General features: G+C 34.4%; 3 protein-coding genes across 4 annotated transcripts in view; 2 read left to right on the plus strand and 1 right to left on the minus strand.

Moving 5' to 3' along the window:
• Positions 1 to 11,179, minus strand: part of LOC126855958 (trichohyalin-like) — a 107,871-nt gene extending 96,692 nt beyond the window's left edge. The window contains 2 exon segments of the mRNA XM_050604078.1: positions 8,753 to 8,891; positions 10,960 to 11,179. Coding sequence (XP_050460035.1) covers positions 8,753 to 8,891; positions 10,960 to 11,164 — 344 coding nt within the window. The 5' untranslated portion in view covers positions 11,165 to 11,179.
• LOC126856009 (dnaJ homolog subfamily C member 8) lies at positions 1,444 to 6,156 on the plus strand. The gene is made up of 6 exons (XM_050604166.1): positions 1,444 to 1,591; positions 2,458 to 2,616; positions 2,685 to 2,751; positions 2,818 to 2,912; positions 3,015 to 3,160; positions 3,333 to 6,156. The coding sequence occupies exons 1-6, from the start codon at positions 1,514 to 1,516 to the stop codon at positions 3,565 to 3,567; spliced, it is 780 nt and encodes a 259-aa protein (XP_050460123.1). The 5' UTR covers positions 1,444 to 1,513; the 3' UTR covers positions 3,568 to 6,156.
• The window catches only part of LOC126855955 (uncharacterized), a 60,459-nt gene continuing 39,342 nt past the window's right edge, over positions 6,386 to 27,502 (plus strand). The window contains exons 1-5 of one of the 2 annotated variants that reach the window (XM_050604071.1): positions 6,386 to 6,619; positions 24,113 to 24,358; positions 24,752 to 24,882; positions 25,118 to 25,676; positions 25,940 to 26,759. In XM_050604071.1, the coding sequence (XP_050460028.1) occupies positions 6,516 to 6,619; positions 24,113 to 24,358; positions 24,752 to 24,882; positions 25,118 to 25,676; positions 25,940 to 26,759 (1,860 nt within the window). In that variant the 5' untranslated portion in view covers positions 6,386 to 6,515. Of the gene's footprint in view, positions 6,620 to 11,416; positions 11,556 to 24,112; positions 24,359 to 24,751; positions 24,883 to 25,117; positions 25,677 to 25,939; positions 26,760 to 27,502 lie in introns of those variants that run through there. The other variant, XM_050604072.1, reaches the window with a different exon arrangement.

A 27,502-nucleotide genomic window follows, 5' to 3' on the forward strand; every position in this document is an offset into this window, starting at 1 on the left:
TATTTGAGGTGTAAGAGTTAAATGAAACACCCTATATAATTATATATTTATTATTGTTACCACACAAATAATATTGAGAATGTTGAATAACTGATACGCGATTCCGTACGATTTATTATACGCGCAAGTTTCTAAATCGACTGGATTTTCAATGAAGTAGAGAGTAATCGTTGTTATACGCACCCGCTTTTCCTATTTCAATTGTTAATATCATTAATCACTAGTAGTGTATAACCACGTGCAAGAAAATTGACACTGTTGTGAATATGTTTCGTTACGGAATAGAGAATCATGAGGACCGCAATTCGATTATTCATTTGTGTGTGAAAAAAAATTACATACGCTAACAATAAGATTAATTGTTCGAAGTGTTATATTTTGGAGAAAACTTAGAGATAGCATTTGCATCTCTATCAATTCTTCTGTGAAACTTTACATAAACCGTTTGATCATGAGTTTCCATCTTTTTAGCAAATCCTTCGGATAACTAATCTGGGAGAAGTTAAATCCCTTTTAAGGATATAACGCCCTGATCTCTATTTATTAATGCGGTTCTCGCGACTCGACGGGAGTAACATATTTATGTCTGAACACACAAGTGGTTTGATAGTAAACGATTAGATTTAGAAGCCACGCTAGATTAGATTGGCGCGAGACACGTAACAAGTGCTAGATGTCTTAGAAACGTTAATATGCGTAATTCCATCGATTCCTCACCCTCTTATTAATCGCATCTGTGAGTTTCCCCAGCGAAGGGATATATAGTGAGTAGACTATATATTGTATGTTATAGGCTATAGTTATACCGACTATATTAGATCCTAGTCAACCAATCAGTTTGACGAAAGTGTATGCCGCAATAATAATCTGATTTCGTTCGATGTGTCTTTGTTATCGCGAAAGAGGCATTACTCGTTTATTGGCTGTTAAGCTTTGTTAATAAAATATTACGAAATTTTACATTGAACGCCGACGTCATTAATTGCGCTATCTCTATATTAATAACCTTGAAAAAAAAAAAAAAAAACATTTTGATGTTTTTGTGATGACCTTGACCTATGTTGTCAAGGACACGGCTCTGATAAGCATAATTACCTACATTTTTAGAGAACAAAATATTTATGCTTTTTTTTTAAATATTTATTGCTTAAATTTAAATATTTTAATTAAAAATTATTTAATTTAAAATTTATTATAATTATTTTTAGAACTTTTGATTTAGTGTGACATTTCATTTCTTTTACTTATACTCTTTATTTATATTTTAATCTGTTATTTATCCTTCTATATATTTTAATTAAATAAAGTGTTTGAAAGTGTTTAATTAAATAAAGTGTAAGAAAGACATTGATTAGAATTATAGTTTATCAACGAAAGACAATTAGGTGTTCCAAAATTTTTTGAATGCTGATAAAAGAGGTATTCGCGAGATGCCCCGTCAGCTATGCCGATAAAGTCGCGATCTGTCCACCAGTCGGCAGCACCATCGACTTTCGGGCATTGAACAAGTAAGATGGCCGCCACCGACTCGAGTTTATCTAGTGAAAATCCCGCCAAGAAGGAGGATGAATTCAACGAATTTTACACGGAGGTATGCGAGTTGCGATTGATCCTGGTGTCTCTTTATATACAACGCTGTCGGCAAAACGATATCTATCTCTTTGTGACTACGGTCGTAAATAAATTCGGAGCAGCGACTCCGACAAATGTCGCTTTATATTAGTGATGAAAATACAATAGGTTCTCTTGCAGTCAATTTATAGTTTAACTATTTTTTAAATTAGCATACACCCAATTATATTGAGTATTGCAAACGATATCGTTGTTGTAAAACATTGGAGTTTGATGCTCCTAACCTATACAAACAACAGTGTTTGTGTTGAATTTTATCAATATTTTTTTCTTTTTTTTTTTTATTTATTTTAATAGAAAGTGTTCTTTCTATCATTACATATCGCATTTTATAAAACTTGTTAATGACTATCATTACAATTTAATATGAATTTTATTAGACCTTTAATTTCATAGCTATTTAGCTCGCAATTGCAGTTTTTTGTATTATCTCTGTGTGAAAGATAAATATGATACTGCGATGATAATGTATATTGTAATGTACATTGTTTAATAGCATCCATTTGCAAAAACTACTGCAAATATTTGTAACTGTATTTTCCTTATTTTTTTTTTAGTATAGAAATTGTATTCTTTAATATAATTATTATTCCATATTAAATATTGTCAAAACAAAAGAAACTCACAAATATATATAATAAATTATATCTACTGTAACGATAATTTGTTCCATTATATTGTTCCGAAATTTTTAATAATATTTTATTATAATAATAGTATTGTTACTGTTATAATTTTTCTTATTTTTTTATTAATTATATAGAATATAATTAAAATTCCACATTTATTATAATCATAAAAACATTTTGCTTTGTCTTTCTATAGGTTAAAGAAATCGAGAAAAGAGACTCTGTGCTGACACCTAAACAACAAATTGATAGATTATTACGACCTGGATCATCTTACTTTAATTTGAATCCATTTGAAGTTTTACAGATTGATCCAAGTACAGCGATAGATGAAATCAAAAAGAAATACCGTCGTGTAAGTATCTATCTTTTCTTTTTTTCACTAATAAACAATAAATAGAATTTAAATAATTTTTATTGTAGATGTCAATTTTGGTGCATCCCGATAAAAATCAGGAAGATGCAGAGAGAGCGCAGCAGGCATTTGAAAGTAAGTATAATAATAAAAGATATGTATCGTAAAGCAATATGTAACAAAATATCTCGTTAATTGCAGTTGTTAATAAAGCGTGGAAAACTTTGGAAAATGAGGAAACCAGATCAAAATGTATGGACGTCATTGAAGAGGCAAAGGCTCGGACTGATCACATGGTAAGCATCTAATTATTCATTCAAAATTTCAACTTTTATAATGAGACTGATATAGCATATGTTTTGTTATTTTTAACTGTTGGATAATACCGAATTTTAAAGATTGCAGAAAAGAAGAAAAAGCTGAAGAAAGAAGGAAAATCAGAGAATTCAACTCCGACACTTTTGGAAGAAGAAACTGAGGAGGGTTACAGACATGCAGTCTGGGTTATGACGATGAAGTTGTTTGCCGATATGGAGCGAAGAAGGTTAATTTACAATTTTTATTAAATAGAAAAAAAAATATATTTAAAAATATTAAATTCTTTTGATTGAACTGTCATAAATTAATTACAGGTTTTTTTAGATAAATTAAATACTATGCCATTGTATACTTTATAAAAAAATACTTGAATTTAAAATAGACATTTTTTCTTGCAGACGGGAATTAGCCACTAGAGATGCAGAACAGCGCAAAAGAAAACGCGAAGAGGAATTATCAGCAGAAGCTCAGGCGGCGTTAGAACGCGAATGGCAACGAAACTTTGAGGAATCTAGACAATCACGTGTCGATAGCTGGAAAGCGTTCCAATCCGGTACCAGTGCCACAAAACAAAAAAAAGCGAAAAAGCTGAAGGCCTTTAGGCCGCCGAAGACGAAGGCGGAATCGCGATAATCGCAGTCACACTCTTTTCTCCACTTTCGATGTGCGAATACTGGTTTCAGTTGACGCGATACTTTACCTTTTAGAGATTTTCTCGCAGTGTGTTAATGTAGATAGATTAAGTGATTCAGCACAGCGCAATATTAATCCAGCCATCGATCAACGTGCTGGATCACTTGGAACTGAAAGATATTGGATTCTTCAGCCCTTCTTGGCTCCAGACCATTCAATTTAGTGTAAGACAAGAGTTTTTCGATAATGGCGTCCATTATTAACTCAGTGCCGAGATTCGAGTTTCTAAAAGATTCTCACACTAATGATCATCAATTTCACTAATCTAAGAACAATTTATTATATTTTTGACGAAAATACATCTTTTTATTTTAATGATATAAGAGGATTATGATACATACTGAAGCTGCTTATATAAAATTGAATTTTGAATGAATTTGGTGAAATTGATTGCATTCAACTTCTTTGCTTAGATGATCGTGATTTAAAGCCAGAGAGATTTTAAATGTTGGTGTTACGAGTAAAACCAATGTTAAGAGCAGATACATATTTTTGCGAGAAGAAAAGATATACAAGATGTTCCTAAACTAGCGATAAATATTTTAATGACAAATTTTTTGTAACATTTTAAAACGAGAATTTTAACGAAAATGTCGAGGCTATAGTAGTTTTCAAATGAGAAAGTTTGAAGTTCACGAATGACAGGGCTAGAATTTCGCACTCTCAGGAATGACAAAATAGCCAGTAAAGCATTGCTTTGGTAAAGATACTTCCACGAATCGAATGCCTTTGACAATAATGAAATTATTATAAAAATATTCAAGAGTCTCATTAAGAATTTATTTCTGTTTATCCGTAATGAATCATAAGAACAATTTAAAACATTTTTATTATTTTTCAATAGTTTAATACATTGATATTGATATGTATCAATTGTTTATCTATCTTCACATTGAAATTGGTCAATAAAAACATTTTTTGTTCCAACAGAGGTTGAATTTGTCGATAAAATATACATATACGAATCCATTCCTGAGCGCGCGAAATTCCTGTCATTCATTATTTTTAAACTTTTCCCATTTGAAAACTGTTATAAGCTCGACATTTACGTATTAAAATTTTTATCTTAAAATATTACAAATTTTTTGTGATTAAAATATTTATCGCCAGTTTAGAGACATCCTATATAGAGAGGAAACACAACCTATTGAATGAATAGGGAACGCATCTCTTTATAACACACCGTGTATATGTGAATGGAATGTGAATGGAACAAGTTTCATTGTGTGTATCAGTCTTATAGTGTAAAATCGCGCCGTTTGTTTTGAAAACAATGTAAATTGGATGTCAAATAATTTTGCTAAAACGAATAAAATTCTACATATAATTTAAATTTATTCTTAAGTTAATTCAAACATTTAAATTAGAATTTTATTTAAATTTTTTCGTTTACATCGTTTTCAAAATGCACGGCTCGATTCATCTTGCATCAAAATCTTGCGTTTCCTCGCAGAATTAACGATTAAGGAGTTTATCTCGCAAATTTCGTAATTTTGCGGCATTGATGATTTACATATATAAAAAAGGAAAGAAAGAAAGAAAAGAAAAATTTCTTCAGAGCATTGTACATTTGCAATACCCCGTGACAAATGTCAATTTTATAATCTACGCGTATCTCGTGCTTTTATTATTAAACGTACGATCGTCCATCATAAAGAAAGTAGGATGTGTATTATCGCGATGAATTTAGAATTCAGGGAATTTTGATGATACCATACTTTGGATGATAAACAACAAGATCGTGCGAATTAATATATAAGATGGAAATTGTTGCAAAAGATTGCATAAAAATTATAATATTTATTGTAACAGGAACTGATTGAACCTAAGACTCAATAATTCAAATTTTGGGATTTTCAAAATTTCATCTGAATTCATAACTAAAAAAAAAAAATCTTTATACTATTCTTTTCTTTATACTACTAAAGAGAAACGATCCTTTTCGCATTATTGCAAGGGATTCGATTCTGCACTGAATAAGACCTCGAATTATCGTGATGCCGTTTGAATTTAAGCTCCGTTATTTAAAAGAAATATGATATTGTGATAACTCGTTTATTATATTTCACGAACACTTCAATATTATACGAACAATGTACGATTGCGGAGCTTCATCGAGAATGAAAATAGTTTGTTCGAGCTTTGAAATCAACTGTGAAATGTGAATATATATACGTATAAATTGTTTCTAAAAGACTGTTTATTGCACGTGACTTCGATATATAATATGTATATCCTATTCAACTGCATTAAAGAATCTTTCATTGAATCGTGATTGTAGATAACGACATAAGATATCCATTTAAATGCACTCTGTAATAAAAAGACATATACGACCGCGCTTTCTCATTTCTCACATCGAAATTGCTGCAAGGAATATACATACAGGGTATTCTAAATTTCTCACATTATTTCTCGCCTATAGATTTCTCGATTTTGCAGTTAATATTTAAAAAAATACTCGTACAATTATTTTCTAAGGAAAAAAAAAAGAAATAAAATCTAAATTGATTAAGAAATCTATATAAATAAAAGACTATATTATTATATGCTGAAATTTTTCTTTTCGAATTATATATATGTCTTATATTCAAATATATATATTTTTGTAAGATTATATATATATATATATATATATATATATATATATATATATTTTGTAAGATCAGTAAGATATGGATATAAGATTTAAACGGAATGTGCGCGCGCACCTTCGCTTATTTACCGCTTTGGGGAAGCGCGCTGATAACACTCATATCAACATTCCGAGTCAGTATAACGCCGTACGTGACGCGCGACAGCTCGTGCACGTGCTGATTTTCGATTAAAAAAAAAAACGCGACTCAAGTGATTTCGTCTGTTAAAAAAAAACGTCCCTACAATGCAGTATGATCTCGATGGAACGACAGAAAGCGGAAGCACTCTTAGAAGGATTGCTCGGAGACCTTCAGAGAGTGAAAGATATTCGAAGATTGGACTTGTTGAGAATCACGTGAGTATTTTGAAAATAGAATTTGAGAATATCCGTATGAATGAGATAAAAACATCAGAGGAAAAAGAGAAAAATGAATTTATAGACTTTCTTTCATTTGGTTCTGATTTGTGATCTCTTTTTTCATTTTGTGATATTTCAAGAATGTAGAATATGCCTAATATTTAGAAATTAATATTATAATTTATAATAATAATTGTTATTAATTATTAATATTTTAATTAATATTAATATTATTAATATTAATATTATATTTTAATTTATTTATATTATTTATATTAATATGACATTAATATTTTAGTTTATTTATATTAATATTATATTAATATTTTAATTTATTTAGAATCCTAATATTTAGAAATTATATAAAAGTTATTTTATAACATTTTACATAATTTCCGTCACATCAATGATATAAACATATATTCAATCACGTACACACGTACATTTCTTTATATTGACTGGAAGAGAACAAGAACAGCTTATGTTTACTGTTATGAATGTCGATTCCCTGACCTTCGCGGTTGTGCGCCGACTTAGAGTTTGTAAATATGTAGTATTTTGGTGACGAACTATGCCTTACATTTACAGTGTAGTAAAGAACGCAATCGCACGTGTTAGCCGTGATTATTGTATCTTGCCATTGAAGAAGATTGTCAATACTTTCATCATCGTTGTTATTGACACAATTCATAATTGCTGTCAATTCTTTTCCTTTCCTACTTTTTGTTATTTTTATTTCTCTAAAAACATTTAATAGCAATTTGATATGCAGTGTTAATATAAAAGAAACAAATATATATATATATATATATATATATATATATATGTATGTATATGTTTCTCTTATATCAAATTGCTATTAAATCTTTTCAGAGATTCAGTTTTGATATAAAAATATCAAAAACTAGGAAAGGAAAAGAATTGACAGTGAATTGTGACAATAACAATGGTGAAAGCATTTTGATGCACTCACTGTGTCATTAATTAATATTTAAAAAAATATACATTTGAATAATATGCGATATGTAAAGGAGTGGCCACTTTTGGTGGCACTATATAAATTTTTTGAATCTATTTTTTTTTTTTTTATACTAGCTAATGACATAATGAGGGCATTAGAATTTGAATATATTTGTCAGAATAATAGCATCGTTAAAAGAAAAAGTAGATATATCAAATCTCAAACCGGGGTCTCTGCACTCGCTTACGATTGAATGCACTTCACGTGACTGCTTTGCAATTCACAGACGGTGTGTGGATAGAATTTAGAAAGCAATATCCTGCGAACTCATATTTACGCGTGTATAATAAAATATATATTATCATAAATTATTAAGACAAAAAATTGAAAAGGCATTGATTGGAATTTTTTTAGACAACGAGCAAAAAGTACGTATTTATATTTTCCTTTTCTATCAATTTTTGTATCAACTGGTACATTTTATCACGGGATTTTATAGAAGAACGATAGATGTTCAGTATTCGAAAAGACAAATTTATGTTTCATTGCATAAAGAAAGAGAGAGAGAGAAGCTTATTTGCATATTTATATATTTAGATAAATTTAATAGATTAATTTATACAGGGTGTCTCAGAATTAGACCGACAAATTTTACGTGATTATAAAGGACATAAAAAAGGCAGTTTTATCAATAATGAGAATCAAAGATTAGCAAAAGCAAAAATTTTTGAAAAAATTATTTTTTCAAAATTTCATTAATGTGGTTAGATAGAGATGTTTTTATCATGAAACTTTTGTACAAAACATTTTTTGATATCTCGAATAATTTTTAAAATATATCGAGAAAAGCTACTCTATGAGGGGTGATCATCCCTTACAATCGTTTTTGAATCACAACTGGAAATTTCTAAATTCATTTATCTACTCTCCCCCTACCCTGTGTAAAGTTTCATCAAAATCAGAATTTTCGAGTTCGCGTCCCTTATTAGTTTTAGATTTTCTAATGTCAAACTGCTTATTTGCAGACACGAGTTTATTGACAAAATTAACCCGCTTTGTTGTTCTTTATAATCACTAATAAAGTTTGCCGGTCTAATTCTGGCACATCCTATATATATGTCGATTGTTACGTGCATCAATACGCACTAATGCACCCAAGCTATACTCACCGTTCATTGTGTCTCATGCGATGCACTTGCGATCGTTGCACGCGATTGCAGGTGGAACGCAACAGGTAGCAGCGCCTTCCGCGTCCTTTCGAATTTTCGTTGCTGATCCTCAAGATAGATCGTAAGATGCATTTCCGTGCTGTAAACGACAGAGGAAGAGAAATCTAAAGAACTGTAACTCTCCGAGATGGAAACGAGAGGAATAAGAAGAAACCGAAAGTATATCTAACGACCGATGTACTATTACTCGTCTGATATAAAGCGCGCAATAAATGTCTCGCGAAAACAATGTTAAAAATAATTGAGATAAAAAAAGACATATTTGAACAACAGATGATAGTGATAAGATAATTTCAAGAGAATTATTAGAATTTATTATAGTTTCACTTCACGTTTCCCGCTATGTTTATATATTTATCATATATTTATCTTGTCATTTATTGCGAAATAATTTATGGAAAAAAAAATAATTTCACGATATATTTGGCAACGCCCATTTTAATAAGCAAGTATACGGGATACAATAGGATCTTATATCTGTCAAAGAAAAAATCGGTTGGACTGACGTTTGATGGTCGCGGACACGTGGCTAAATAAAGAGTAAGATATTAATGCGGATGATTATGGGGCGATATATATGTTTTTTATGCGAATCACGGCGAAGGAAGTCACGGCAATAACATTGGCCGCAAGCTCGATAGAAATGCGCAGTTAGATTATTATTTCCTGCACTTGCGACATTGCTCGCGCTCTCTTTCCCTCCGGCAGTTATTCAAATCATTCCGATATCCGCCTCGAGGCGTTTCGTAAGAAAGAAAGAAAAAAAATAGAATGCATTGACGTCACACGCGCTGCACCGTTCGCGATCATCGCCACTTATATGTCATCGGGATACTCGGGGTGACGTCGAGATACAAGTATTACATTTTATTTAATTTTTAACAAATAATGACTGCTCCTATGATGGATTCAGGATGACGTTCGAGTCTTGACGTTGATGAAAAATGAACAATCATATGCGATCCTAATAATGGATTCGAGGAAAGGACCGGAGATGAGAAATATATATTAAAAAATCACGTTATAAAAAATTTTCGATAGCATTTCAGCTAACAAACGTCTTATCAGATTTTATTGATCGGTGATACGAGATTTTTTTTTTAATCAAAAATTCTTTATGTAATATTCAGACGCAAATATAATATAAATAATTAAATAAATAATTAAATAATAAATAAATAATTAAATAAAGAAATAATTGAAGAAATATATTTTTTATTTCACCTTAATATCGTCTTAGTTAAAATTCTTCGGATTTCTCGGGATGTCCAATTCCGTCATACATCACTGATTCCTCACATTATACCGTACACTCGCACACACACACACACATACACACACAACATATATATCTCTTCTCGATACCTATGGAACAGGTAAAACGACGCCACACAAATGCATACGCAACCAAGAATTCTGTATATGTTTGTCTGTGTGTGCGCGCACATGATTCAAGCGGAGAAGGAAGAGAACATGGCGTACCAGTACGCACATAACACACACGATCGAGTATCGCATTATCGTCTGCAAATAAAGGAAATGAACACGTAGCAGTTACACGTATAAATATCGTATCACACGTTCGTGTTTGGCAAAGTGATGTATGACGAGACTGGACATCTCGAGATAATAGACATTAAATTAAAATAAAATAAAACATTCCTTCAGTCTGATTTCTTCTTCATCTCTGATTTCATTTATATGTGCGTGTCTTACGAATATGTAAAGAATTTTCAATTAAAAAAAATATCTCCCAGTACGTTTGGTGAAATCTGATAAGACGTTTATTCGCCAAAGTGTTGGAAAAATGTTGGATAGACAGAGAGAGAGAGAGAGAGAGAGAGAGAGAGAGAGAGAGAGAGAGAGAGACAGCGCGCACACAAAGGCTTCGAAACACGCTACGCCAGTTCGACACACGCACAAGTCAAGAATCGCGTATATGTATGTGTGTGTGTGTGTGTGTGGGGCAGGTAGTAGGAAAAGAATATGGCAAGCGTTCACACTCACCCGCACAACACACACCTTTCACATAAACGGGCAGGATGCAAAAGAACACGCCGCACCAGTTTACACGTGACACGCGCGCGCGCGCTTACAAGTCAAGAATCGTGCGTCGCGTGTGCAGGGATACACACACATATACATACGCGCAGCGCCCAGCAGGTGAAAAAAAGATATCTGTGCGTGCGTGCACAGGTAAGAGCGACGAGCAGTGCGGCGCGACACTCGTCCGGGGACCTCAGTCAGTGAGGTGGTGCTCACCGCCGTGTGTGGTGTCTCCTCGTGGGTTTTCATCTCCGCCTCTTTCTTTCCCACCTCCTGCACCTGCCCCGCATCCTCCTGAGGTAGCATCAGGTAGACGCGGATGTACTGTCCTTACGAGGACCTTAGGAACCGCTCTTTCACTCGCTGCCTCTCTCTCTCTCTCTCTCTCTCTCTCGCTCTCTCGGGTATCGGTGATAGCCTTGACGGGCGCCAGCCAGACTGGACATCAGGCGCTTAAACCCGGCCTGGCCTGGCGAATACACGTGCGTCGAGAGTAAAGTGAAAGAGAGACTCTCGGGTTCGCGAATTCGTTCCTCGAGGAAAATTCGTTCGATCGCTTTTCCTTGCGATAAGTTTGAGGAAACGGATAGTATGTGCGATCGGTGATCTTCGGTGTGCGTGTGGCAAACGCGAGGATGTCGACGACGGACGTGGTTCGCATCGTGCAGCAGGGAGCCGCCGCTGACGAGGACCAAAGGTAATCTCTCTCTTTCTTTCTTCTCTTTCTCTTCCCTGAGATTTATTTCGGCAGGTAAAGTTTGCGCGGTGAAGTGAAGGGCCTTTCCCCGAGTCGGGAATCGCTGAAATATGGTGCGCGTCCCAAGGGCAGTGATGAAGATTAGCTTCACAGTGAAGATTATATTCATCTTTCTCTAACACCCGCATGAGATAGAAGAGAATTCGTGAGAGAATATTACAGTTAATTAGCTCACTGTTTATCGCAGGATAAGTTCATCGACGATTTAATTAACGCGAACGAATCTCCAAAATATTATTCTAAAATTTTTCATCATTCTAAGAGTCTGAAAAGAGAAAGCTGGAAGACATTTAAGGATTGTCGGAAAAATTAGATCCTCTAGATACATGTGCTGCAGTTTTAGCTGTCGCCTGTTTCACATAACCGGTTTGATATTTTCTTAAAGTGAAAATTACGATAAAACTATAAAGTTTCTCATTCACTTTGCAATGATATATATATATATATATATATATATATATATATATATATATATATATATGTAGTAATAAAAATTAAAATTTATCTATATTCTTATTATAAATATCTAAAAATTAATCTTTAAATTAATTTATGTGTGTGCATTTTTATTTATTTTAAATTAAATTATTTTGGAAAGACAGCTGTGAGACAGATGTGTCTAAAGATTGTCAAAAAAACTAGATTTTTCAAATGTATATATAGTGCTTAATAATTTTTTTATCTCATTGCAAAGTGAATATATATACATATATATATATATATATATATATATATATATATATATATAATAAAAAAAAAATGTTATGTTTTTTAGACATATTTTAATCAAATTTGAGTATAAATGATGGAAATATTCGATGCTCTTGAAGAGCTTGCTCGTTACGAGTAACAGTCGCGTCAGATTCGGACATCTGATCATGCGTTTCGTGTTGCAGATAAAGGTAGGTAGTTAGGAGCGATGGGAATTTTTAACTTGAATAAGACGTGGAGAAAATGATGGAGCGAGGAAAAGTTTCATAATGGATAAACGGGAAGAAAAATCGATACCAAGACATTTATTAGCTGATAGATTTAATTCAATTATGACAATCATTACAAATATTATTATTTGGGAACGAATTATTTGATTTATTGATAAAAAGATTAATTTCTTTGTATTATCTTCCTTGTTTTTCAAAAGAGCGCAACGTTGTTTAATGTAATATGTGTGATACTTCAAGTTATTATTTATGTCTTTTTTCTGTGATTTCTCACTATTATTGCTTAATCATCTTTACTATTTTTATTCATGTCATATTTTCTATATTTATTATCATGTGGATAAACGTTGTGCTTGGGAATGTTTTCTTAACCATGCATGCTGATATTTTTTCAGTTATAGAGAGTGTATTCTTTTGACATATAGTATATATGTATAAAGCACGAAAGATACTTTATTCGAAAATCGTCTGATGTATTAATTTAGCCATGGCTAATTTGCACATACGAATCGTTTTGTACGCTTATTGTTAGCATTATTATCGGTGTGAATGCATTGTATTTCTCGGGAATCACGTATGGCACACGCGATATATGATGCTTCGTTCTTCAGCATTTCGCTCCAATTCGCGAAAAAGAAAATGTTTCAAGCTTGGGAAAATTCGAAATCTGGCATCAATTATTGTTATAGAACACTCTAGTAAATTAATTTTTCTCTTTTCATAAATCGTAGAAAAATGTTAATAAATTCTATCTATAATTTTTTTTTTTTCAATAACAATTTTAAAGATATTAAAAGAAATTTCAAAACATACTCAATTTTTAAAGCTTGATACAATTTCATCTTCTGAAATCATTTTTTAACTAGAAAAAAAAATGATAATCGAAGAAAATGAATTTTGTCCAAAAGGTTGGCATTGTAAAGATCTGCGATCAAATTTATTTTTTTTTTTTTTTAATTGACTGAATTGATTACAATTTTGACTTTTATTTGCTCACACATCTTGCAACATAAGCGCTTAATCAGCGTTATTTGCGTTACACTTTCTACTTATTATCCGTGGCAGCAAAGTCTGATGGACAGGCAGTCACTTGACAACGACTGTCAAATACCTTCGTCAAATTGTCATCGGGAATAAGACATTCTCGCGAAACCTGTTATTCGGAAATTGCTCTGTCGCCTAGTAAGCGAAGTATCTCGTTCGCTCTGTTCTATTCGCCAAACAGATTATGAATGTATTTATTCCTTTCCGTTACTTGCCTCGGTAAACACGAATCGTTATCTGCCACCAAGTTACGAGGCAATCTTAATTTCTCACGCTAAAAGTAGGACTAGTACATGTAGTGTCGAAAGTAGCGTTAATGTTTATATTTAATCGGAAAGAAGAATGCAAATTATTTCTTTTTATATATAGAGTCGAACTTTTTTGGGATAGATATAAATTTGTGGGCACAAAAAAAATTAATTTTTATTTCTTTTGGAAGTTAATTGCTCGAGACGATTTGTTGACATTTCTTGGGTGTTCAAAATTAAGTCGCAATTGTTTGTAAATGTGATTTATATTCAGGTACTTGCTGTCAAGAGTGGAAAGATTGAAAATCCACATGTCGTGCATCTGTTGCACGAATGATGACTGTCCAAATCGAGAAATCGTTGCGAAATCATCGAATCATTTAAAAAGAATCTTGAGAATGCGCGTGGAGAGGAAATCTTTGAAAAATATATTTGTTTGATCATTTAAAAGAAATAGAAATTATATTTTGCAGTTGTTCAAAGTGTAAATTGTTAAAACTAATTTTCGATGAAAATTTAATGATCTTTTCGATGACACACAGATATTGAAGAAGATATTGAAGATATTGAAGATATTGAAGAATATTTATTATTCATCTTCTATTCCATTAACATAAGTTATTGATAAATTATATGTCAATAGATTATTAGATTAGAGAGGTGAATGTAAAAAGAATTATGCATAGAAATATATATATATATATATTTGCTCCCTCAAGCATTTCACGGAGTTTCAACAGTGGATAATCTTCCGCTTAACCGTTTCTTCGTGGCGGAACGAGCGTGTAATTAGACACATTCTTGCATCTCTTCGTTTATAATGCCACTCTGCCGTGTAATTTGCTAATATTGCAACATAGGATGCAATTTCAGCTGCTCGCTTACCACACATCTCGCGCTCTCTTATGGGCGTTTAATTGTTTATATCGAAAATCGCTATTTCGCGCCTCCACTTAATGTACGAAAGCGATCCGAGGATATCGCAAGCTTGATAAACTCTGTCATTTCAACTACCCACGCTCGATCGTAGATCCGCGAATAAATAACGGCGAGAGAGAAAAACTAAAATCACATTTAAAGTTGTTTCGCAACATCGATGATTGGCGTCGATCAATAAGCGGGCTTAATCGTCTTCTCTTCAATCATCTCGTATTAGATTTCTTGTATGGAGGAGAGAAAAAAAGTGCCGCGCGTTTGAAGAGGGAAATTTCTCAGAGGAAACTCTCTTGACATTAGCCGATGGAATTAATTTTCCCTCGTGTATCTCTCTTCGTCTTTATAAAATGAGACGGGGAGCAGGGCTATTTACCTTCGCGACGACGAAGAAATTGAGAGAAGACAGCATAGGCAAGGCGGCGTATAAAGACACCGCGAAAGACACACAGATACATACCATATTAGTCACGTTTCTCGATGGAAATACTGTCATCCTTCTCTCTCTCTCTCTCTCTCTCTCTCTCTGTCTCTCGTCTTTCTCGCTCTTCCACCAATGTCAATGACTGCTCCCTTGGGGCTAGCTGTGACCCCCCGTGTGAACGAGTCTCGTCTTTCTGTGTCTCGCCGAGCTGGAATGGCTTTCACACGAAGGTGGAAAGAGCGAGCACAATGTGTGTATATATAACCGACGCGTCGTTATATCACGCGAATAAACGTGAGTTATATTAGGCTGCGAATATCCTGGACTCATCGCGTTAAGAGGCCTCTCATTAGGGGAAGAGCGCCTTTGAAGAATGTTTCTTCTCTACATATCTTTTATCTCAAATTCATCCATGAAACTTCATGTTACTCGAATAATGTATGATACATAAGAGTGGTTAAAGAAGAAATTAAAATGTCAAAGAATTAAGAAGCTTATCAGGAAAGAAATAAACGGAAAATAGAATAAAAAGTAAATCGGAAGTATATGAAGTATGGAAATGTATGAAGCATATAAAGTATGTGAAGTATATGAAGCATATGAAGTATATGAAGTTTATGAAGTTTATGAAGAAATATGAAGTATAGAAGTATAGAAATGTGTGAAGTATAGAAGTATAGAAGTATATGAAATTTATGAAGAATATGAAGTATAGAAGTGTATGAAGTTTAGAAGTATATGAAGTATAGAAGTATAGAAGTGTATGAAGTATAGAAGTATATGAAGTATATGAAGTATATGAAGTTTATGAAGAATATGAAGTATAGAAGTGTATGAAGTATAGAAGTATATGAAGTATAGAAGTATATGAAGTATATGAAATATATGAAGTATAGAAATATATGAAGTATAGAAATATATGAAGTACATAAAGTATTTGACATACATAAAGTATATGAAATTTTGTATTTGTCTGTAATGAAGATACAATTGTTTTGGATATAAAGGATGCTTTTATCGCTTCACAATTCAAAGATGGAAAAATTAAGCGTAGGAACGCGGAAATCCGCGAGTGTCCGGTCCGAATAGGCTCGCGGGTTACTTGGAGAACGGACCTTAAACCTTAAGGTTGAGTAACGGTTCTTCCGGCACACTCATGCACACACATACCTTACCTCACTTACCTACCTATCGTGGTGTCTCTCTACCAGGAGGAAGGGGAAATCGCGATTTCTGCGCTGAAGCGTCGCGAGCGATGCAACGAAAAGTCCTGGGGAACCTGTCCCTGGTCCCGCTTCTTCGCGCGTCGACGCAGGCAGGGTCGACGCACCGAACGTGACGATATTTTGACGTGCCTGAGGCGGACTTCGCTGTCGCGAGACTCGATCCGGCACGTGACTCCCGCTTGATTCGCAGTTGCGCAAGTTAAGCCGAGCCGCGAAGGTGTACAGTAAATGAAGTATAGGGAAGCTGAAGAAATACGTTGATCTGAATGGAGCGGGACAAGATTGTGTCCAAAAAATCAAAGTTTCTTTTGAAGATATTAAAAGAAAAAGTTCTTGTTGAAGAAATATTTAAAAGAACCTGGCGTTGTGTGCAAAGTAGTATAGATACTACAGAGTGTTCGGAAAGTAACTATACACTTATTTCAAATATTTAAAATAGACATTTATTAAACATTATTAACAAATAAATTTTTTTTCTCACGAAAGATGTTGGAGGTGATCTCCACGAGCGTGCAAAAGAAAGTCAGCTTGTCTAATCTTTGTTATCAAAAATCTTCAACTCTCCCGGTAATATGCTTCTGATGAAGAAAGGATAATTTGCTAATAATATTTGATAAATTTTTTTGTCTTAATATGTAGATATTTTCCGGACACCCTATATAATGAGTATACAGTAATAAAATACTATAAATTGTATTTTTTTGTGCTATAATAGACATTGTATTAATACTTTATTTCATCGATGTCAGGTTTAAATTGCAGCAGAGATTTTTAATTTTTTATATCCTAGAATACATTTTTTTTTTTGATTACATGTTTTTTTTATTAATTAAGATAAAATTGAGCTACAGCTGATAATTTCTGTCCACTATGCACTCTTCTGTCATCTATATTCTTTTGCTTATCGTATTTCTTTTGACCGTAACTCAAATTTTTTTTTTAAATTTTATTTCACACACAGTCTTCGATAAATAAAAGATCCTTGTAATTGCGCAATTTGCCCTTTACATTACACAAAGCGAGATAATTTACATGTCGACCGATTCAGTAGCTAATCATAACATTCCTGTGACGCATTCCTGGCAATTTAATTAAGATAATGGTGGGAAAATTATTGTTTTGTAGGAGACTGAAATGATATACCACGAGTCCTTCTTGCTAATTATTTTCCTTCCGCTCCAGATTTTATACTGACCCGGGTAGGAAACATCTTCGTCATCCTCGAGACATGACACTCCTCATTCATTGTCAGATATTGACCTATGCGACCTGATTTCCCCTTTTCCATTGAATCTCTAAAGCATCGGAGTATCATTTGAATAAAACAGAGAAGCTTCTCTATTATTTAAAATTGTAATAAGAAGCGAAGGATCAATTACAGACTAAAAAAAAATTTAGTCTTTGTTATTCTCTTTGTTATCCTACACCTTCTTCACCTTTCTCATCCTTTTTCCTTTTTTTTAAATTTTACTTTATACAAAGTTGATCTTATTGGGAAAAAAATACTTTCTTAAATTGTTTATTAGTATATATTAACTTTAATTTTTTGATGTTTCTTTAATTTGATTTTAAACTATGTCGTAGTTTTTTTTAAAACATTTCTCGAACTCTGATGTTCTGAGTTAAAACTACCAATTAGGTTCTTATCGCTCACGCAGAGCCACCGGCATGGAAATTATTGATAATACTGTTTAATGATCGAATACAAAAGTCTCAACAACTTTAGTTCATTTTATGACGCACATTATTCCCATAAATTGACATCGATATCGATATCTCGTGTTTTATATCCAACTCGGATTCTGTATATATAGCCTCTATGTGTATTGACTGATACAAATGTCTACAAATGTTGCTGTAACAGATTATCTTTGTCAGTCAGACTAGATAACAGGATAACGCTTGCTTTCACGTAAATCCCCATCGTATATAGAAAGTCGTTATTTACTCTTCTTGATACGTCCTCCGAGAAACATATCGATTAGCAATTAGACGCACCATTACGGTACAGAATCCGCAAAGGGATCCCGGTGATCAATGAGACGATATGAATCTATCCTGCCACGATCAAACTTCTTCCACCAGTTGCGAAGATACGCAAATCATCTTCATTCATCTAGGACGCTTCTTCAGATAATTATTTTTTCTCTTATAATTTTGATCCATCGTCAAAATTTGACGTTGAGAAAATCCGCAGCGAACTGATCGCGGTGGAGATCGAACGGGAAGGCCATATTAGGAGTCCAACATGGTTAAACGTCGTTCACCACGAGGCATTATTGTCGTCTAATGTACGTCCAGTCACGCCCCCGCTAGTTGGGGCCCGGTAAGCGAGCGAGTCGAGGCGAAGCGAGGGGAAGGGTGCCGAGGGGCCCCATCGTCGGCGGCGGGGGCCCGTCGTCGATCGGCGAGATCGCGACGAGCCGAGCTCTCGCGAGGTGTTCTCGGCTGGACCACTCGCGTTTCCTCTCGCCGAATAATTAATCGATTACGGGGGATTACGCGATTTGAGCGCGTGTTCGGATACTCGGGTGCGTTCCTGAATCGATGAGATCCAGTGATCGGAATCTTTCGCGACTGCTCCGAAACTGGTGCCCCAAAGTAGCCTAAGTATGTCTGTGAATCCGGCTGTCATCGGTGGTTTCTAGGTTGAGTGTATTCTGTATTGAGTGCAGTGTAGTTGCAATTGTGGATACGTTGAGTGAATGTCCAGCTTTAGCAGGAATCCGGACGATCCAAAAGACAGTAAGCGATATAATCAGGAAATAATAGATTTGTTCTTTTGTTTTCGTAATTGTATCATCTTTTAAACCTTTCCTTTAGTGCTTATATTGCATAGAAAAATTGTTAAGCATCTCTTTGTGATTATCAGTTTTATTTATCAGCTTATTAGTTTGTCTTATTTTTATTTTTTTTTTTTCATTACTTTTATTTGATATCATAAACAAACACGCCGTAACAATATGAAGTGTACTTAATGAAAATATTAAGAGATTTTCTTTAGATCACATTTTATATCTATCTGAAATATTGCGATAAAGGTTATTCATATCTTTGATTCAAAAGAATGAAATAAAAATTTGAAATAAAAATTCCAAATTTATTTATTATCATGATGAGAGAGAATTAATTACAAATTGAACTCATTTGAAAAATTTTATCCAGAAATGCATATGAAAATTTCACATAATTCCCACTTCTAGTTCTCAAGTGAAGAAATCAATTGATCCGCTGATCTCAAATGCGATGATTCTTCTTTCTCTTTTGTACACGAAGCGATTAGGCAAAAAAAGCGAGAAAAATATTTTAGCAAGATGAAAACATTAAATAGATTAGCGCCGGCATGATTGTTTTCAGTCGGTACAGTTCATCTCTAAGTGTATGTTGTTCTTCAGAAATGGCAGTATGTGAGCAAACCGGATGTGCACGCCTATTCGCGTTTAAATTCCGCATTAATGCGGAGCGCTCATATTTTACGCAATCGAACACGTCTACCTCTTTCAGCGACGTTCAAGTATGGACGGAAAAAAAGTTATTATTCAGTCTACTTAGCTTCCTCATACCTAATTCATTTCTTCATTTACGTCCGTCATAAAACATGCTTATTACATGTGTAGAGTAACTTGCTTTTAATTATATCCTTTATTAACAAAAATTGATAACTTTTAATCCAATTGATATATTGATTTGTTTTTAGATAAAAAAAGTTTTCTTCTTTTTCGCTTACCATTTTTTTTTAAATTAATGTAAATATAATTGTATTTTGAAAATAGTAAAGAAAAGTATATTGTTGGAAAAATTGCCTTAAATGTATTGCATGTCTCAAACACAAATTTTTGTGTTAATTTAATCTAATATGGATACGTTAAATAATGACACTAATACCATGTTAATATTTCAACACAAAATGAATACAACCTTCATAGCAACTTAAAAGAAATTTTTTTTAAATAAAATTGACATATTTTTAACAATAAAACTAACTTGGAGAAACGTTATTGATGGCCTGTAATCATTCTTAATCCTATTATATATAATAAAATAAAATCAACATTTTTTTCTATAAATCTTAACAGATAAATCCTGTCACAAATAATACGGAACATATCTAATGTGAAAAATTAGGAAAGGTGTGCATTTTATTATTAAAAATATGTTAATTTTATTTAAAAAAAATTTCCTTTAAATTTCTATGAAGGCTGTATTCATTTTGTGTTGAAATATTAACATGGTATTAGTGTCACCATTTAACGTATCCATATTTTATTAAATTAACACAAAAATTTGTGTTATTTTTACACTTTTTTTCGTTTTAATAATTTAATATTTGAGTTCAATTAACACATAAATGTGTTAAATATTTAACACAAAAATTTTAACCGCCTTTTTTTTCGCAAGAAAACACAAATTTTCCAAGTGTATAAAACGTAATATTCTCCATGTCTGTTTAAGACGTTGTCGTTACATCGCCGGATGTGAGCGCAATGACAGTTCGCAATAAGTTTTCTCGACTGTCAAAGACGGAAGTGAACGAACGGCCAGATGCGTAGCTGCATGTATGTACCTTCACGCGACCGGCATAGCGAATCTTCCGTCTTGCACGTCGTTTCAATTCATATATTCTATCGTACATACACATCTCTTTTTTAACGAAGCCAGCTTCGATCGGGCATTCTCTGTCGTCAAATTGAATTTCTCAGCAGGTTGACGCATATTGTTGGCTAAGTTTGTAAAATTATTCATGGAAACTCGCGTATCTTTCTATTCCTCGGCGAAATAGTTAATTCGTATCGCCGGGTATGGAAATTTTCTTCCTGGACCGGACGACGGCCAACGCTTATTGGTATTCTACTCGTTTGCCAGTCAATTGCTATTCCCTCGCACGATTCATTGTTCGTACCTGATCCGATCTGGAGAGTGAGATAAGGAAGGAAAGAGTATGACTCGAAGAGAAAAAGAAAGAAAAAGAGAGAGAGAGAGAGTAGGCAAAGTAGGAGAGTAGACTGCATTTCCATTATCCTAACTCGCGAAACCGCAGAATGCGTTTTATGTATAGATTTTTTTTTTTTTTTCACGAATAAGAAATAAATTTATACATGCATGAAAAGTAAGCATCGCAATGTCGCTACCAAAAAAAAAAAGAATTGATAAAAATAAATTCTTATAAATGGAAGAGAAATGAAAAATGAAGAAATGACGAGGGGCAAAGACGTGTCCAGATGTTTTATATCTCGAATAGACGGCGCATTTAACGAAATTAAACATTTCTTATTTATAGCCGTGTAACTTATAATGAAATTATAATATAGTTAACATACCTGGTGAAACACCTACGAAACACACGGTTATGCGACGTTGTTGGCAGTCGAGCTACGAGGTGTAGCAATCTTTCGCGCGTGGTACGTCGAATCTTTTTATAACAAAAGGAACCTAGATACGACTGTACGTGAGTCATCGTGACAGCAATCAGTCGGCATAGTCGTGTTTCGGAAAGTCTTCTCTCTTTTTATTCGTAAATCCCACGGTAAATTATTACCCAGTTAATTAAATACTCGTTGAAACCTTATTTCGCGTCAGCGAAAAGAGAAATTGTTTCTTGTCATGATTTAAAGTGATTACCCGGTGTGTAATAAATATTTTAATAAAAAAGTAGGCATTGTCAGAGTGATATCAGTGTTGGATTATGGTTAAAAGAACTCAACTTATTTCTTTACGTTTATCTTTTATTTATTTATGACATTTTATGATGTGAAAAACTATTAGAAATATTTAAAAATATATTCGCCGAGGTTGAATAAAATTAGCGATTAATTGCATAATTGCCCTTGTCAGCTGTGTGACGTTTCGAGAAAATATACATCTCTCTATGAGAAAGAAAGAGATTATATAATCTAATAAATATAAACTCTTTAGATCTAGAAACGATATTGTCGAGCTTTAGTATTTTATTTTCTATTTTATTTTTTTTTACTTCTCTTTTCTTCTCTTTTCTTCTCTCTTTTCTTCTTCCCTTTTCTTCTTCTCTTCTCTTCTTCTCTTCTTCTGCTCTCTTCTTCTCTCTTCTCTTTTCTTCTTTTTTTTTCTTCTTTCTTCTCAATTTCTATTTAAATCTTGATTTGTATGAATTAAGAATACAAATGAAGAAATTGGAAGATATAAGAGCTTGTGGCTAATTGTTCTACCAGATCGATCACACGAATCGAACACGTCCATTACTATATTGCGAGAGCAAAAAAATGCGCTAATACTATAGTTAACAGCATGTTTCTTCGCGCTCAACGAGGAAGAAAATCTGACGGTGTGCAATTTTTGCGACCGCACTCGAGTGTGATGAAACGGTTGTTGATGATTATAATAGAGAACGTGACACGTGCGTCAGTTGCGTGAATAAGCCGTGGTCATTAAGTCGAGCGCCACGATGACGACGACAACGACGAGGAACGCCGATGATCGAGATATATCTTGATCTCGCGGCTCGTAAACTCGTTCGTTTTTGCCGTTCGATGAATAATCGAGCTCGGATATATGTATACGTGCAACGAACGACGCAACCGATCGTTAATTACCCGCGCTCTTGGCTGGAAACAAACAATAATTAAACGTAACTACGTGTATGGGCGATAAAATCGCGCGCCGCACTTGGTCGCGTAAAATCCGACGCCCGAGAGAATTGTTGACGCTTGAATAACGTTTCGCTATGTCCAATTCATCCGCTTTTATTCAGCAATCGAGAAGGCTTTACTAAAGAATTAGTCGGGATCGGGAGAATGATTACGATCACGATGAAGGATAAAAATAAAAGCCGTTATTAAGGATGCAGTTTACTGAAGCAATGTAAAAAATTGATGACATAAGAATTTTTCTTTTTTAAGAATATGAGAACTTGGTGTTTTTGGCGTTTTACATATATTTTGATTGATACTTAAATAGTATGTCAGTGTTATTAAATCTTTTGGATATTTTGCCTTTTTTTATTCAATGCTTCTCCTGTAATTGTCCGAAATGAAAAAAATTTTGTCTAGGTATATTCCTTAGGATATTTTTGGTACTGAAGCTACAGATACAAATACTGAAGCTACAGATACTGAAGCTAATTAGAATTTAAATGATTAATGTTTCATATGTATTTTTTTGATTTTCAAAAAATGACAAAATTTCAGCAAAGTTGAAATACCTAATTTTAAAATGACTCTACTTTGTTATTTTTCATTTTCTTTTCTAATAAAATTGAATTCTGTATCCTAAAAATATCCGATTGAATAAAAGTAGATCAAATTTTTTTATTTCATTATATGAGGAGCAGCATGTGTCAAACCTGCATTTTTTGAACGCACAGAGACTCTTATTGAATAAAAGAAAAAATAACTAAAATTTAAAAATATTGATGTACTATTTAAACATTAATCAAAACATATGCAAAATGTCAAAAATATCAATCTCAAATATTCTTCAAAAAAATTCTTCAAAATCATCAATTTTTCATACTGCTAGAGCCGACTGGGCCTTTAAACAATTGTAAAAATGCAAATTATTTAATAATTGCAATTCCAATAACCGCGTCCTAGCCCTCATTTCTCTACTTACTTTAATAATACTTTAGAGTTGCGAGTGAAGTTCGACGCGATGGATCGACTTCGAAGGTACTTCGGGACCTCCTGCATATCCGGCTTTGTGTTCGCAGGAGGCTGAAGGCTGATCTACAGTACCTGAGAAGAAGGGGGCTGCTCAAGGCGTCCGGCGGCGAGCTATCCCATCAAGGACGCAAATGCGCGCGATGCGGCGCGCCGTTCGGTAGATTTTACAACACCGGCGCGAGGTGCACGCGTTGCAGGCACCGTGTGTGCAGGCAGTGTCGCATCGAGATCGGGAACCACGCAGCGGGCGACAAAGAAGCCGAGTGGATCTGCAACATTTGCTACAAGATTGCGTAAGGATCTTCTCCAGGCAATTCCACACGCGCATTTCTGCCTTTTTATAAAAAATTCGGAACGTCCAATTAATTTTTTTTTTTTTCATTTTATCGAATGACAATTGAAATTAAATGGGCGATATTGTTGGGTCTCATTGATTCTTATTTGATAATATTTTTTTTGTGGTTGATAATAAAATTTTATTTTGATGATTTTTACTTTTGCTGATTAATATAAACGTATGTGAGATAAAATTCCGAAAGGAAGATAGTAAGTGAATAAAAGTAAAGTTGAAGTGAAACTTCGATGAATTTGAATTCAGATAAAAAATGAAGGATATAGCACACACTTTCGCGATGCATCCTTTGTTTCTCGCTGTTGACCTAATTTCGAACCTGTTCAATTTTCAGAGAATTACACTTGGTCACCGGCAAGTGGATGTACGAGAGTCCAGTTTCCAGTGGATCCGTGAACGAGAAAGCATCGCCATTTCCAGTAGATATACTGAGTCGCAGCATCCGACGAGCTTGGACGATTAATGGTGCAATTCTGATAATTAATTTTTTATGAATAGCGCGGCAAAAAGTTGGAGAAAAAAAAAATAAAAATTTGTCTTTAACAAATGCAAAAATTAAATATTAATGTTAATCAAAATATCAATATATCGTGCGATTTATATTAATTTACTACACCCACTTCTTCATTGAACATTAATAACTTCTTCGCATTTGTATTGGACGACTGCGAATTTCTAACATAAATTATTCTCCCAAAAGGTCCTCCGACACGTTGGTCAGCTGCGAGAAAGTCCCCGGAACTGCGCCTATATCGTAGTCTACCATCTCGCCATCAAGACTATCGAGAATCATTGGATGACTCGAGCTTCGACGATAGAACATTATCGAAATTCGAGGATTCACGAGAGGAAAGTTCGAACGCGAAGAACTACAAGGACGCCGAGGACACAGAGGGCTGCGCGAATGTAGACCAAACGATCGAGAAGAGCACATCGATCAATGAACGAACGAAACGAGAGAAGTCGATCGGTAAACCAGAAGAGGAAGCGTCATCAACGGACGCGGGAAAATTCAGCAGGAAGGGAGAGCGATCGGGCAAGGAGCAGGAGGATCCTTCGCAGGAGCACAGCACGCCAAGGATCTCCCTGATAAAACCACCAAGGATACTCGCGAAGTTCATATCGCCCGAGGCGAGACCAAGCCCAACCAAGCATGGCGAGAGGAAGTCGAATATTCCTATCTTCAAAAGGAGCTCCAAGGAATTCGAGGACATCCGAAGTCCGCAGGAGTCGCCTAAGCGATCCCTTATTCCTCAGAGGTACACAATTCCTCTCTTCCCTTTACGAATAATGAATTTGACAAAAGAATCTATCCATAAATGTAAATCCCATATATTACGATTTATTTTATGCAATGTTATCAATTATCCTTGAAAGCCATTTCTCTACTTAATCGATTTACAATAGAAATAGAGACTCATTAATGAAAAATAAATGGACTATTTTTAATTAATACACATCTAAATTAATTATTATTTACTACTAAGTTTGATAATAATTTACCTTTATCATTATTTTGTAGATATAGAGGAAGCACCGATGATTTACGTCGCAGTCGCGAGGACATAAGCGTACCGAGTTTGATCCCAAAATTGCTACCCTCCCGTAGCAAAGAGGAACGATTGAAGCGGCAAGACAGCAAAGACGACATCCGTCATTCATCGAAATCCAGGCCAAAGGAGGAGACTAAGTCCTCGTTGCTCGTCGTCTCACCAGTGTCTGGCGGCAAGGACGAGGCCGGCAAATCGGGCATAAGGATCTTTCGCCGCGACAATAGTCGCGAGGACGTGGGCAGAGACGGCACGAGTCCGATCAAGGAATCCGCGAAAGGTAAGCAGCAGGACAGGCAAGAAAGAACGGAGAGCGTGGGCGACGCAACGAGATCGAGAGTCGCCCGAATCGAACAGAACCGAACGAGGTGCGAGGACGGCAAGAACGATCCTCGAGGAGTTAACGACATCGAGGAGTTGTCGTCGAGGAACGAGGTGACGGTCGAAGTCGCGATCGAGCAGCACGAAGTGATACTAGACTCGCGAGCTGATGGGAAGAACCAAGACGCGAGAATGCTCGACGTGATCGTCGCGGAGGACAGCGTGCGGGACGAGCGGATGCGAGAGCGGGATACGATAGGCGAGGAAGTCATAAGCGAGAAGCGTTTGCTGGCAACTCCAGAATCAGCCGAGCCCGTCGCGGAGAATGACAAGGAGCGAAACAACAATGACGAGGAGATGAGAGACACCGCCGATCGATTGTTGGACGTCGGCAGCGACGGTGACGTCATCGGTGAAAGAAAGGGCCCGCTGGAGATTGGCTATGGAAAGAGACCGGACGAGTTCCAAGTGGTCAGTGAATATGCTTGTGCGAACTGTTTATCGCTATGTGGGCGTATGTATGTGTGTGTGTGTGTGTGTATCTATGTACGTATGTGTGTATGGAGGTGTTACCGGCATCCTTTGCGAAACGTGAGAGCCTTTTCTCTTAAGCATATATTATGGTATTCATCGTTTCTACAACAATAATTCAATCGAGATAAAAGATGATTATCTGATAAAAATCCATAGTTGATATTTTTCGTAAGATAAAATATAAAATGAAAATTATTTAAATTTAAAAATTATATTGCAAAATCTCAATTCTTATGAAAATATTTATTTTATCGAGATATATTGAAGATTTTGTTTTACTACATGAGTTTTATTGAAAATTTCTTCTTAATTATTTTTTTCAAAATCTTTACATACATATTAATTTTTCTACATAATTTTATTCTTATATGACAAGAAATTATTTCAGACATATAAAAGAAAAAAAAAATATAAAAGGAAAAATATAAAAGAAAAATTTTAAAATTATTGTTATTATTTTATATCTATTTCAGAAATGACAAAATAATAACAAATAACAATTTTATAAAGAATTGCGATCTTATTCGTCTACAAATATATTTATAAATTATCATTTGTCAAAAGAAAGAAGGCTCTGTCACGCACGCTTAACTTTGCTATTTATTTATTATTCATGACCGAATCGCGTTGCTTATAATATCCCGAGTCTAAGCACGATATTGTCACGCACATATTGTTTG

Source organism: Cataglyphis hispanica, chromosome 17 (assembly GCF_021464435.1).
Source record: "Cataglyphis hispanica isolate Lineage 1 chromosome 17, ULB_Chis1_1.0, whole genome shotgun sequence".
NCBI classification, from domain to species: domain Eukaryota; kingdom Metazoa; phylum Arthropoda; class Insecta; order Hymenoptera; family Formicidae; genus Cataglyphis; species Cataglyphis hispanica.